This window comes from Lactuca saligna, chromosome 7 (assembly GCF_052625555.1).
Source record: "Lactuca saligna cultivar CGN05327 chromosome 7, ASM5262555v1, whole genome shotgun sequence".
Taxonomy (NCBI): domain Eukaryota; kingdom Viridiplantae; phylum Streptophyta; class Magnoliopsida; order Asterales; family Asteraceae; genus Lactuca; species Lactuca saligna.
In genome coordinates this window covers 151135598-151149004 of record NC_136423.1, presented here as the reverse complement: position 1 = coordinate 151149004, position 13407 = coordinate 151135598, and the positions used below count along the sequence as shown (strand labels likewise).

General features: G+C 28.5%; 1 protein-coding gene across 1 annotated transcript; it reads right to left on the bottom strand.

Annotated features, from left to right (window-relative positions):
• Positions 1-462: 462 nt before the first annotated feature.
• LOC145004650 (Galactosyltransferase family protein) lies at positions 463-4658 on the bottom strand. Its single transcript, XM_078963613.1, has 11 exons — positions 4207-4658; positions 3625-3721; positions 3371-3444; positions 3043-3251; positions 2505-2568; positions 1905-1977; positions 1679-1799; positions 1497-1584; positions 1284-1409; positions 1076-1185; positions 463-952 (listed from the first exon to the last, which is right to left on the bottom strand). The coding sequence occupies exons 1-11, from the start codon at positions 4329-4331 to the stop codon at positions 804-806; spliced, it is 1236 nt and encodes a 411-aa protein (XP_078819739.1). The 5' UTR covers positions 4332-4658; the 3' UTR covers positions 463-803.
• Positions 4659-13407: the final 8749 nt, after the last annotated feature.

The following is a 13407-nucleotide window of genomic DNA, read 5'->3' as shown; positions in this document are numbered from 1 at the left end:
AACTGTTATAGTTTGTTATTAATATATTTAATAAGTAAAATTAAAAAGTTTAATTAAAATCGATACACAAGTGTTAAAAGGCATAAAAATGTAATCAAATATTTACAATTCTTTCGTTACTTTCTACAAAATTGGGTCATTGTAGGACAGGAGTATATGTGGAAGTTTTTTCTAGCTTTATCATAATTTTGTTTTAATCTTTAAAATATAATAACAGGCCTTGAGAATCCATCGAAATGGATAAAACAGAAATATCAACATTCATGTATCTATATGGAATAAAATGACTACATAGCCTCTAGCAAAAATAATAAAGCATTATAGTTGACTATTTCAAAATGTCTTTAATGATAAGTTGATAATAGCTCTTTTAAATATGCTCGATGAATTAATTATTTTATGTAATAAAATAATAAAAAGATATTAACTTTCGGTCAATTCAATCTCATCAATCCATATTACTAAAAAACCAAAACTAATGTTTTCCATACATATATTTATATAAAATCAAAATCCACTATGTCACGTACAAAACCCCAATATTTCGTTAAAAACCCGCTTAAGTGAAATATTATTAAAACCAAAAATAGAAAGAAACAAATGTGCAAAGAGCCTCTTGCTTTGCTTGCATTCCTCTTGTTATAATATTTTAAAGAAATCTTTGCATAGCAGGGCGTCTCTTCCACTCTCCTCCACTCCAATGGTGTCAAAATATACATTTTTGTCCTCTTTACATCTTCTTCATTTTACCATCTTTCCAAATTTAGAAAGAAAACCCAAAAAAATGGGTGAGTCTTTATTTTTTAAAATGTAGCTGACCAAACAGCATTTTCACCCTCGCCACATCGTTTATGGACTTCCTTAATCCGGTCAACTGATCGACAAATCCCACTGCATGTCCAATCAAATGAGGCTACACATATGTTTCCCGCTTGTGCTTTCCATTCACAATCTATTAAAAAAAAAATATGATGTGTGTTTAAAAAATGATAGATTAAATTAGAGAATTTTATAAAATATTTCATAAAAAAAGAAAATAGATTAGTTAATTTTAATAATAATAAAAATACTTTACCTGGTGGGGTCCCGCAACATAGTCTTCGATCATCAATATGTTCAACATCAAGCCCAATAAACCAAGATCCTAAAGAAACATCCTCGTTTGCGTACTTGTGTAGTACATGTCTAAAACAATTTTTGAACACAATATGAGATTTAAATTTTAATACGATAAAAATGAATACAATAAAGTTTTAGTTTGTTAAAAAAAATTGAAACTTAACTGGTTTAATGAGATATAAGTAGCCAAATCTTTTGAAATGGCATATAATTGTCCCGTGGCATGGCGGAAATATTTGTTCCCCGACTCACCAAATTTCCAGTGTTCTGGTTCATGGTACCTTACTCCTCTGTTCCAAATTAATATGTAAATAAAATTATTTAAATAATTTGAATGTTTTGAATTTATTAAATTCGAGATTATTATTTTGACTTACTTTTGAGCAAGTACCGGACCGGATTTCATGCATCCGATATATACCCTTTTCTTCTTTCTATGTCTAACTAACGTATGACCTAGTGTCGCTGTAATCAAGATTCAATGTGTCAGTATAACTTATACTGTGTTTGACATGTATTGAAATTGTACTGATGTTAATAGAACAAATATTGAAATTACCTATGTTCACGTGGACATCATCGTCAACTTTGATGTAAAATTCTGCATCCCACATAGTAACCGCGGTTGCAAAATATGTTTTTGTTTTTGCGGATAATTCTAGGTATCCTTCTACATGGTCCTATACATGTTGGTAAAAGTTAATTATTTTGGTTTTTATTAAAATAAGAAATTTTTGAAAAGCAAATATATAAATTAAAAAATTAATTAAAAATAAAAGGTGTACCAGTCTTAAGAAATCGCCATGTTTTCTGTCTTCAGCTTCAATAGCACGGTCGAGTATGCCCCCTACCGTGGCACTGACAAAATGGATCATAAAAATAAATCAGTTTATAACGTGACATTGGTTAAATGCTTATTTATATAACCAAGTTTTAACAATTTAAACTAACTATTGGTAAAATAATATATTTTTTAGTCCTAAAGTTAAACGTTTAAAAACTATTTTTATTAGGACAAAAAATATCCTAAATACACATTTAAGATGTGAATGAGCTTTAAAGGTGAACCACGAATCATTGCAACATAAATATATCTATGCACATGAAATTCTGAAAAGTTTATGGTATTCTTTATTTGTAAAAAGTTGGCCAATAGATCTGGTTTGAGTGACGTGACTTTGTCAATCATGCTTTTATCAATTATTATTCTTGCCAAAATACAATACATGTTTTAGTTTATATAAATGAGCAACTTTGAACATATTTTATAAAATATTGCAATAGTAACGTTTTCCTTGTGTTTTTGCACACTATAGTTTGTTTCCAACAAATGAAAAAAAAAAAAAAAAAAAAAAAAACGTCAAAAGAAAAAGCAAGCGCCCAACCTGTGGCCTATAACAAAACGCATTATAATTCCCTTCTCCTCCTCTAACTTCTTTCTTTTATCACCTATAAATTCCAAAAATTATTGAGTGCACAAATAATAAATGAAACATAGGGTCCCACGCGCAATTTTTTTTTTACTCTGGACATGAAATCTGTTATATTTTTTATGACAAACAAATATTTACATCTTTTACACTTAATTGTAACAAAAATTTTAATTTTTTCTAATTGACATCATGTCGAGACCAAAGATTGCAAATTTTTGACGTGTTGACGGTCTAATTTATGTCAAACGCAGTATAAAACTATCTGATCTTCTAATTTATGTCAAATACAGTATAAGATTGTCTGGTCTTCTAATTTATGAATGTAACAAAAAATTAAATTTTTTCTAATTGGCATCATGTCGAGACCAAAGATTGCAAATTTTTGACCTGTTGACGGTCTAATTTATATCAAACGCAATATAAGACCGTCTGATCTTCTGATTTATGTCAAACACAGTATAAGACTGTCTGGTCTTCCTGCATAACTAACCTTGAGGCATCCAAGTAGCCCGAACCGAATCTCTTCTTTTACGGCTACTAAAAGCGGTGTTTACTCCAACAACCATCAAATATTTTCGTTTTTCGGGTGCACTTCTTGTGTCATCTTGTGAAATAGGAGAACCATTCGCTATAGATTCTTGAATGGACCTTGCCGCAGCTAATTCCATCTCTAAGCTCGATATTGTTTTATCTAATGTCCTATAATTAAATAAAAAAAGAAACCGACATAAAAAAAAAAAATTCACACTTATTTCATATCGATTAAAAAAATAATAAAAGTTGTGACAAATGACAATATCAATTATCAATCAACTTACTGAATAGCTTGATGCGTCTTTGATACCTCCCCAAATATCTGTTTGGAATCGCGCTTTACGTTCTTCATTTGTAACTAAACAAACCCAAAACAATTAATTTTGGAAAAAAAATATATATATATATATATATATATATATATATATATATATATATATATATATATATATATATATATATATATATATATATATATATATATATATTAATTAATTTCAAGATTTCTTGAATTTAGTCAAATAGTCAAAACACATACCTTTCTTAGATCACAACCTTCTTGAACCAATTTGAGGCCTTCGGATTCTAAAGAAGTTGGTCTTGTAATAAGTTTAGAGTCAGACACTGTCCACATTCTGTAACCAATTTCTTGATAATTTATAAATCCAATATCATTGTAAAATGCAGCGAATTTATTTCTATATTTCCAAAAAAGGGTATTGTTCAATTTTTGGTCCACTGAGATTTAATTTGTTTGAGAATTGAGAACATGATCGAGTTGAAGAAATCAATGAAGTAGAAAAAAGAAAAATTGAAGAATGAAGATAAGAGTACAAGACACCATAAATTAGATCTGTAAGGTGAAGAACAGGAATCATGGAAGGAAAGAATATTGAGAATATAACTAAAAAAGGAAAGACCATGAACCATGTAACACCAGTACAGTTTCGTTGTATTTGTTCTAAGAGGAAAAAAATCAAACACTTGGTGTGCATCTTTAAACATAAAGAAATTTTTCAAAATCAAAGCTTGGTGTCGTATCAAGAACAGCGTAAAATCTACACCCAACAAAGAGAGAATCAAAAGTTTTTTTAATAGATAACCAGGATCATGTATGTACCTATTGGTGAAGAGTAATCCAGCACAGAAACTGCCGATACATAATAAAAATGTCCATTTTGGGGATATAAGGCTTCTTGAAGCTTGCTGATCTCCTCTGCTTTTCATAATAAATTTTTCTTTCATTGTAGAACAAACCTCTCCCCCAATGAACGCGGCTTATTCAACGAAAACCATTTCTGAAGCACCCAGAAGAAGCAGACAAATTCCCAGTTCAAATTCCAATGAGAATAACACAAACAATTTGAAATTTTTAGCTCTGAAGAACAGAGGGAAAGATAGAGAGATGCTTTCAGAATATATAAAGAGGTAGGCTGTACTTATTCTAGTTGGGACCTTTCTTTATCCCGCTTGTTGTTTGCGCTCTCTTTCTCTCTCTCTCTCTCTCCCCTTCCATATATACCATACTCTCTTGCTCTCTTTCTCCCTCTCTCTTCTCTTTGCAGAGAAGGGACGTCCAACAGAAGTGAGAGAAAGACCCACGAACTACTCGACCCTGTACTATTATCAAATTACAAAATGGTCCTTTATTTATAGAAAGGTCGGTTTCAACCTATTTATATGTAAATTTCAGTTTTCATCCATTCGATTTATACTTAAGTTGATAACACGTCCAATCGATATGAAACTAGAGATTGTAACTATAAAAGTAAGTAAACTATTTAAACTTCGAAGTACAATTTCCGACATGTTTATAAAAAAGCATAATGATTTGGGTCATAAGTTATTAATAACTAGTAGAGAAGTAAAATCTTAAAACTAATTTATAATATATATATATATATATATATATATATATATATATATATATATATATATATATATATATATATATATATATATATATATATAGGGTTAAGTTCATTTGAGACCACCTATATTTTGTGAGACCGTGAGACGCATTTTTTTATTTTTTTTTTAGTTAATTCATGTTCCAAAAATAATATTTAAAAAAAGAATTTTTTTATTTTTCCATTTATTTTGCATTTTAAATTTATTTTTAGAATATGTACAGTGTAATATTCTATTTAGAATATTTCACGTATTTTTCAAAAAAAAATAGAATTTTTTTTTAGTTAATTCAAGTTCCGAAAATAATATTTAAAAAAAGAATTTTTAGACTTTTCCATTTATTTTGCATTTTAAAATTATTTTTTAGAATATGTCAGTGTAATATTCTATTTAGAATATTTCACGTATTTTTCAAAAAAAAACGGAATTTTTTTTATATTTTTTAGTTAATTCAAGTTCCGAAAATAATATTTAAAAAAAGAATTTTTGGATTTTTCCATTTATTTTGCATTTTAAAATTATTTTTAGATTTGGTCTCACGGTCTCACAAAATTATAATGGTTTCCTAATATATATATATATATATATATATATATATATATATATATATATATATATATATATATATATATATATATATGTGTGTGTGAGATTCATTGAGAACACATGGTTTCCTAAGAATTCGAAAAATAAAGATGAAGCCTTATATCAAAATTAACACATTAAGGACATGATCGTCATTTTATCAATCTCATTTAATGTTTAATTTTTTGTATTATTGAAAATATTAATAAAGATATCTAGAAATATAACATAATAAGTCAAATTTTTGGATTTTTTTAAAATAATAATGTTCAATTTATTTAAAAAATGCATATTTTAAAAAAAATAAAAAAATGAAATTTTTTAAAAATGGTAAATTTTTAAAAAACATAACTTTTCAAAAAAAATCTAGAATATATAAAAAATAATTCTAATTTAAAAAAATCAACAATTCAAGAGCATATATGCATATTTTATATTATATTATTCGTAAGTAAATCATAAAAAATATATTTTTATTTACTAATCTATAAACACAAATAGTATAAGTATTTTATTCGATACAAAATAAAATATTAAAAACAAAAAAAAAACACTATAAAATTTCAGTGTTCTCATTTCTTTGTATCAAGATTGCATATTTCTTCAATTTATCATTTTTCACATCTTCAATATTTTCCACAAATTATTTCAAATCTACAAGAAAATTCAAAAAAATGATTAATGCAAGAATACTAACAAAAATGAATATGTATATATTATGTAAGATTCACATATGATTATATAATATGATATTGATGAATCAATGAATCGAGTATGAAATTAATCAGGGTTGATATTGAAGAATGAAAGAGTAATTGAACACAAGATGTAAATAAGATTTCGTTTCAGCTCTATTACGCTTTAAGTGTTTACAGAGAAAAATAGACAATGTTATTCACGTTATCTAACTCTAGTAAATGATCATACTTATAGGATACACAAAGCGTACAAAAAAATATACTAAGGCTTTAACACTTAAGATTCGAACAAAAGAGCCTTAGTAAAATACATTACAAATCATACGAAGAGTACAAAATAAGCTTCGACTAATTACAACAAAACAACCTTTACAGATATTTACAAGTAATTGTATCTTTTAAGATTCAAGTGTGAAATTCACAAAAAAAAAAAAAAAAAAAAAAAAAAAAAAAAAAAAATTAACGAAGTACACTCACACAAAAATGTATTTGTACATATAGACGTAATTCATATCTGATTCACTATGATTTACATGTGAATCACATGTAATTCATATGTGATTCAAATGTAAATCACAAGCAAATCACATATGAATTACATGTGATTCACATGTAAATCACATATGAATTACAATATGAAATATATGAAGTTATGTTATGTTGCATTGGTGTAGATGTAAGTGATTGTATTTGAAATGTTTCCTCCAATAGATTTTATATTTTTTCAATGTCAATATCCAACCATTGTTTCATTACTCCCTCATAGTGTACAATTGTTGGCTCCTCAATATCTTCTTGCTTGATTCTTGAATGATACCCCAATCCATGAACATGTTATTTCGACTCCATTTCATTGTCTGGTTGTAAAATGTCAGCCAACCTAATGAATTAATAGTTGTTGTGTTCATTGATTTCAACGACTTTTCCAGAAACGGGAGAGTTAATATTACTAGTATTTAGTTATCTTACATCCTCGTCATCATCATCATCATGACACGTGTAGATACTATTGATCCACCTTTAAACATGCTCATCTGGTAATTGGTACCTGTCATACAGGAAAGCAACAAAACAGACAAAATTTGACAACAATCATAGTTTATTTATATTTGATGCACAACTAACAGTTCAAGAGAGAGTTATAGCTTAATTACATGAATTATCATAAGTACATAACTATCATCATAATTCTTAAACTGAATTTTTCTTATAAAAAATGGACCTGAAGTTCATCAGTTCTTCTGAGTAAACTTAATGGTTCCTTATGTACTCCCTTTTGAAGCCCTAGACTCTTAATTTTGCAATATTTTTTGGTGTAGATTCTTTAGATGTGCAGTAAGCATGAAGATCATAAGCTATAATCATATTCCAAAATCAAGTATCTTAATCATACACCATTAGATATCTACCTTTATGTTTTTGCAAGCCTCTAACACCAACTATACTGATTTCAAATCAATACCATAAGAGAATCAATTTCATCACGAAATTACAATGTTATGTTTCTAGTAGACCATATGCATCAAACTCGTTAGACTCATCCACTTCCAAATTAGAATTTGTTCATATGAGTCGCAAACAAGGAGAATCCTTATTAATATAAATCATTATTCATATCATGTGTTGTAATCATTAAACATAAAAAAAGCAAAAGCATAAGCATCCTCGATTAGTTTGTACAAAACGTGTAGATAGTGATAATTAGATCATTAATGGATCAGATACTTAAAAAAGAAGAGAATAGTATGATTTTACTGAAAAATCTAAAACATTACCTTTCTAGAATTAGGAATAACATTGTCGTAACAGAATGGAGAGTTGTAACAAATGCTTTTTACCGGAGACGAACTTCATCAAGAGCTCCACTGATTCTATCAAAAATAATATCTCAAATGTTGATTCTGTTGTATCTTCCAAATGTTTTTGCCCTTATATCGCAAATTTTTATGTCGATGTCTGACTTGTGATGGTCGTATTGTTAGTCTCTTCCATTGGTTTAGAATTTTAACACGAAACTAAAAATGTGGAGCAAAAAACAATTGCAAAACCTAAGTTTTTGGAGTTGAATGAAACTGAAAGAGTGTGGGGCGAAGACATGAGAATAGAGATTTATGGAAGAGGTGAGACAAAGATAACTCCACAATCAGATGGAGGTAGACCCAGCCGACACCATTCGATGAAGTCAAAACGACATCATTTGTAGAAAAACTGGTGGTGGTTGAGGTCATAGATGAGACAAAGATTGATCGCCAATGAGGATTAGAGAACGTTACATGGAGATGGGGGATTTGGCGTTGATTTTCTCAATACGGAAAGGAGGTGGTAACCAGTGGGGATCACCAACGCTGTGCGATTACAGAGAGAACGGATTTCTTTCAGTGATAAATTAGGTGTATCGTTTTTAAGTATTCTGTAATTCTATACCTAATTTACCCTTGCTATTTTTGTTAAAAAAAACACATATTCCATTGAAGCTATGTTTATTTACCATATTGCCATCTTTGATCTCTACCATTAAATTTTTTGATATATTGGTCCACTTTTAGTTCACAAGAACCTATAAGTTCTCAAATGATCTTTTCTCCCTCTCTCTCTCTCTCTCTCTCTCTCTCTCTCTCTATATATATATATATATATATATATATATTATGTATATATGTCGTATTAACTAGAGTCAATGATTCATTCCAACATTTTCTTGATTATATATATATATATATATATATATATATATATATATGTGTGTGTGTGTGTGTGTGTGTTTCAAGCATTCATAGGTCCATAAAAACTCATTATATATAGGATACAGGTTGGATAACACAAAGGTTGTATGATTTATGTACGTAACTCTTACTTAGAAAAAAAAATGTAAGTAATTGTTGTTATACTATGAGTTACAACACTCCTATTCATGTGCTTAGATTTACACTAAATCATACATCTACTTCTTCATCTTCTATATTTAGATAATACATCAAATTTTCGCCTCATTAGAAACCTTGTTGGAGAAAAACCTTTGGGACAAAAACTTTGGTAAAAGGATAAAACAGTATGGACCGGATGTCTTGAGCAAAAGAAATAATCATACATGAAGTGTCTCACTAAAAACTTGTTAAAAGAAAATCCAATGGGACAAATACTCTAAACGAAGGACAAAAGAGTAGACATTGGTTGTAGAATATTAAATTGGATACTCCCCCTGATTTCAATAATCCTTAGTGAGAATGGAATATATTTCGTGTCTTGTTAAAAACAACTTTGTCAAGGTAAACCTAACAGGACAAACCCTTGAATAAAAAAAAGAGTACACAAGCATTCTTCGGGATTCTCTCCCTCACATGCACTTAACAGGGTGTTGAGCATACATTAGGATGCAATATTTACTTACACACAACTAGGTGTATGATACATGTCATTTAGGTAGCTTAAAGAGCTTCCTAAGGCCAATAGCTCTTACGTGCTTTTGGAACAAATACTTTGGCAATGACTTAATGAACAATTCTGCATGATTTGTCTTTGATCTAATATGTTGCAATTCAATCTTTTAAATTGCTTGTTTTTTATGTGTAAAGAATAATTTTGGTGAGATGTGCTTATTGTTATCCCCTTTTATGTAACCATTATTCACTTGATTAATAACAATAGTGGTATCTTCATATAACAAGTAGTTCATTAGGATCATAAGCTAAATCGCATGTACTTCGAATATGGCTAATTATAGCTAGTAGCCATACATACCCTATAGTTGCCTCATAAAGCGCGAGTAGTTCGGAGTGCTTGGTCAAAGTAGCAACTAGAGTCTATTTACAAGACCTCCAAGGTATCGTCGTGTTCCCAATGTTATAAACATAACCAAATTGGGAACATCCCTTATGTGGGTCTGATAAGTAACATGCATTAGCATCCTCGACAATGGTTGCATTATTATGAGTATCGTTCAAGGTAGATCCACTCAATGACACATAGGAACATAATAAACCCATAACAAAATATTTTCTTTTAATAACATTCCAATGGCAGCATGTTGTCACAGTGTTGTATTGAGCAAGATAGTTCATAACAAACGACATGTCCAGCCTAATACATTGGACCAAGTATAATAATAATGTGCCCATTGCACCTAGATATGACCACTATGGGATCAATATCTTTTGATCGTCCTCCTATGGATGGAATGTGTCCTTTTCAATATCTAGAGAACGAATGATCATGGGAGTAGATGACAATTTTGTGTCATGGCTTATAACTACTTGATTTAGGTAACTTAATTCTATCAGGACTCTCATGTATATCTCTGTGTGAAGATACCAATAAAGGTAGGTTGTGACCACATCCATGAGCCGCATATTCAGTTTTTTTCGAAACTACTAAACTTATTAAGTAGCAAAATGTTATAACGTCCACTACTAGAGAACATGTCTCCTCATAATCAATTCTATGAGCTCCATATTAATTTTTTAGTAACTTAAGCTTTTCTCCATGTTGCGAGCTTTGTATCTTTTAATCTCTTTATTCTCATTACGCTTCCTTACGAAAACCCATTTATTACTAATTGGTTTAACATTGGGTAGTGTTGGAGCAACAAGTCCAAACACCATTATTCTCACTAAGGAATGCAATTCATCTTGTGGCATTTGATAAGTCATTGAATGTGTCTGGTAGCTAATTAACATCATTTTATAGACTTAGGATTCATTATACCTCCTTATCACTATATGCAATAAAGCAATCCATAGAAACAAATTGGGTACGTACCATGTTATTTCACATCATTCCTTATTAACGTTAACGTATAAATATCCCCTTAGCAATGGGAAAATTGTCTCATCAAAACCACAATATGCATGTCTAGCATTAAAGATATCTTTTTTCAAGGGCTCTAAATATCATATGATGCACGATGATTCATCACTGGCACATATTCCACGTCGTTTCCGAGGTCCAAATTTTGAACGCTTTGGAGATTCAATTAGAGCATTTACTAAGCACCTAAACACAAGTAAATATGAGACATCATGCTCATATCTAGTTACCAAACCGGTATACATAAATTGGTTAATTGGCCATGAGCCTTAGACGAAACAATACAACCGTGTGCAATATCATATAACATCAGGCGCATGAGTATTTTGTTACGATAGTTATCCCTTTTTTCGATGATTATCTCTTTATGAGGAATGAAAATTTTATCGTTGTTTCTTATCATTGTGATCCTTATGAAATTGATGTATATAGTAGTGTTTCAATCAAACTTGTAATACCAAAAAGGTTTTCAAATACGTTTTAGAATCTCTTATTTTGTGACATTGTCATCTTGAATGCATTAATAAGAAACACATGGAAAAAACATTAAGGCAAAACTTTGGAATCAACTTACTTTTAGTGATCACTTAATTCATATGAATCCACTTGTATGCATGAAGATGACAATGCCCTTTTCATGTGTTCAATTCAAATTTCCAAAAATCTATTGTGATTCGTATATATCAATGTGTGCAAGTCCTATAGAAGAATGTCTAGAATTGATAAAATTACTTACTTATTTTTTAATATGACTAAAATGTCTAGGCATGAACATGAAACATTTTAACTACTTCAAAGTGTTTCCAGAATGAAATCCAAGATCACTTAGAAGACCGTAAAGCTACTTGATTGGATCAAGATTAAGAGCACCGAGAAAAAATACGGTCTAACTATTATTTAATGAAAATGTCATACACATATATATTGATATCAAAGTTCTTGATAATCATTTCATTAGTATCTGGTTCAATGTTTTAAGGAAAAACATATACATCTTTTTAAATATTTATAAGAAATTTATATAACTAAGACAAGAATAACTTTTGTCATTATATCCTAGGGAAAACTACAATAAAATCCTTACATATTGACCTCATAATCAATTTAGTCATTTAATATTTTTTTTATTCAATTAAGTCTCAAAAACTGATAATTATATTCAATTTACCTATTTTACCCGGTCAACAGGTCATTCAACTTTCAAAAATTATATTTTTGGCTCATCCTTCAAAATTTATTACAATTTTGGTCCAAAGTTTACACTTTTGGCCCAAATTTAACATTTAATTACAATTTTTGTTATGAATTCATCATAACTTAGCTGTTTGTACAACACTTTTCTCAAAATTTTATTTTGAATATGTTTTTTCTTTATAAAATTATATTTATACAAAAAAAAAAAACTTATTTTTACATAAAAATCTTATATTTTCCATATAAAAACTTTTTTGTATACGAAATACCTATTTATAAAAATAGGTATTTATTAAGTACATAAATATATACAAATCATTTTTATAAAAAAAAAATGTATACAAATATGTATTCTACAAAAACAAAATGTATACAAACACCTATTTTATTATAAGTATAGTTGTATGCAAACACATATTTATAAAAAATATATAGACAAACACATATTTCATAATAAACGTATACATTTTTTTGTAAAAACATATTTATATGCCCCCAAATAAGGGTTTGTATACATTTCTTTTGTAAACACACACACACACACACACACACATATATATATATATATATATATATATATATATATATATATATATATATATATATAGGCTTAGGTTGTTTTATTCAAAGTAAGTATTGTGTTAATGTATGCATAAATATCGGCCAATCAAATTTACTTATTTTAAGAAAGTGATTAATATATATTATTGAATTAAATATAATTGAAAAATATCATCTTAATTAATTACAAGGGTAATTTAGTCAAATTAATATAGATTTAATAAAGGAAATTACATTTTTTAAAGGATCATAGATTCTATTAATTTTAAAAATCCAATTTTACGAATTATAATTCTTTTAATTCGGACATTCTGACAGAATATGTTTATGAGTATACTTAAAAATAAAAATATTCTTGAACCATAAATAATAAAAATATTCTTGAACCTATTTCTTGGTCATGACTTTAAAAACTTCTTGTAGAATAACACATTCTTGAACAATCAATTGAAGAATAAAAACAAAAAATGCATTATTTCTTATAGAATACGGGTAACAATTGTTAAAAATTACATTTATTGTTAAAGAATAAAACTAAAAAACTTTCAAAACGGGAAAGATGACATCAA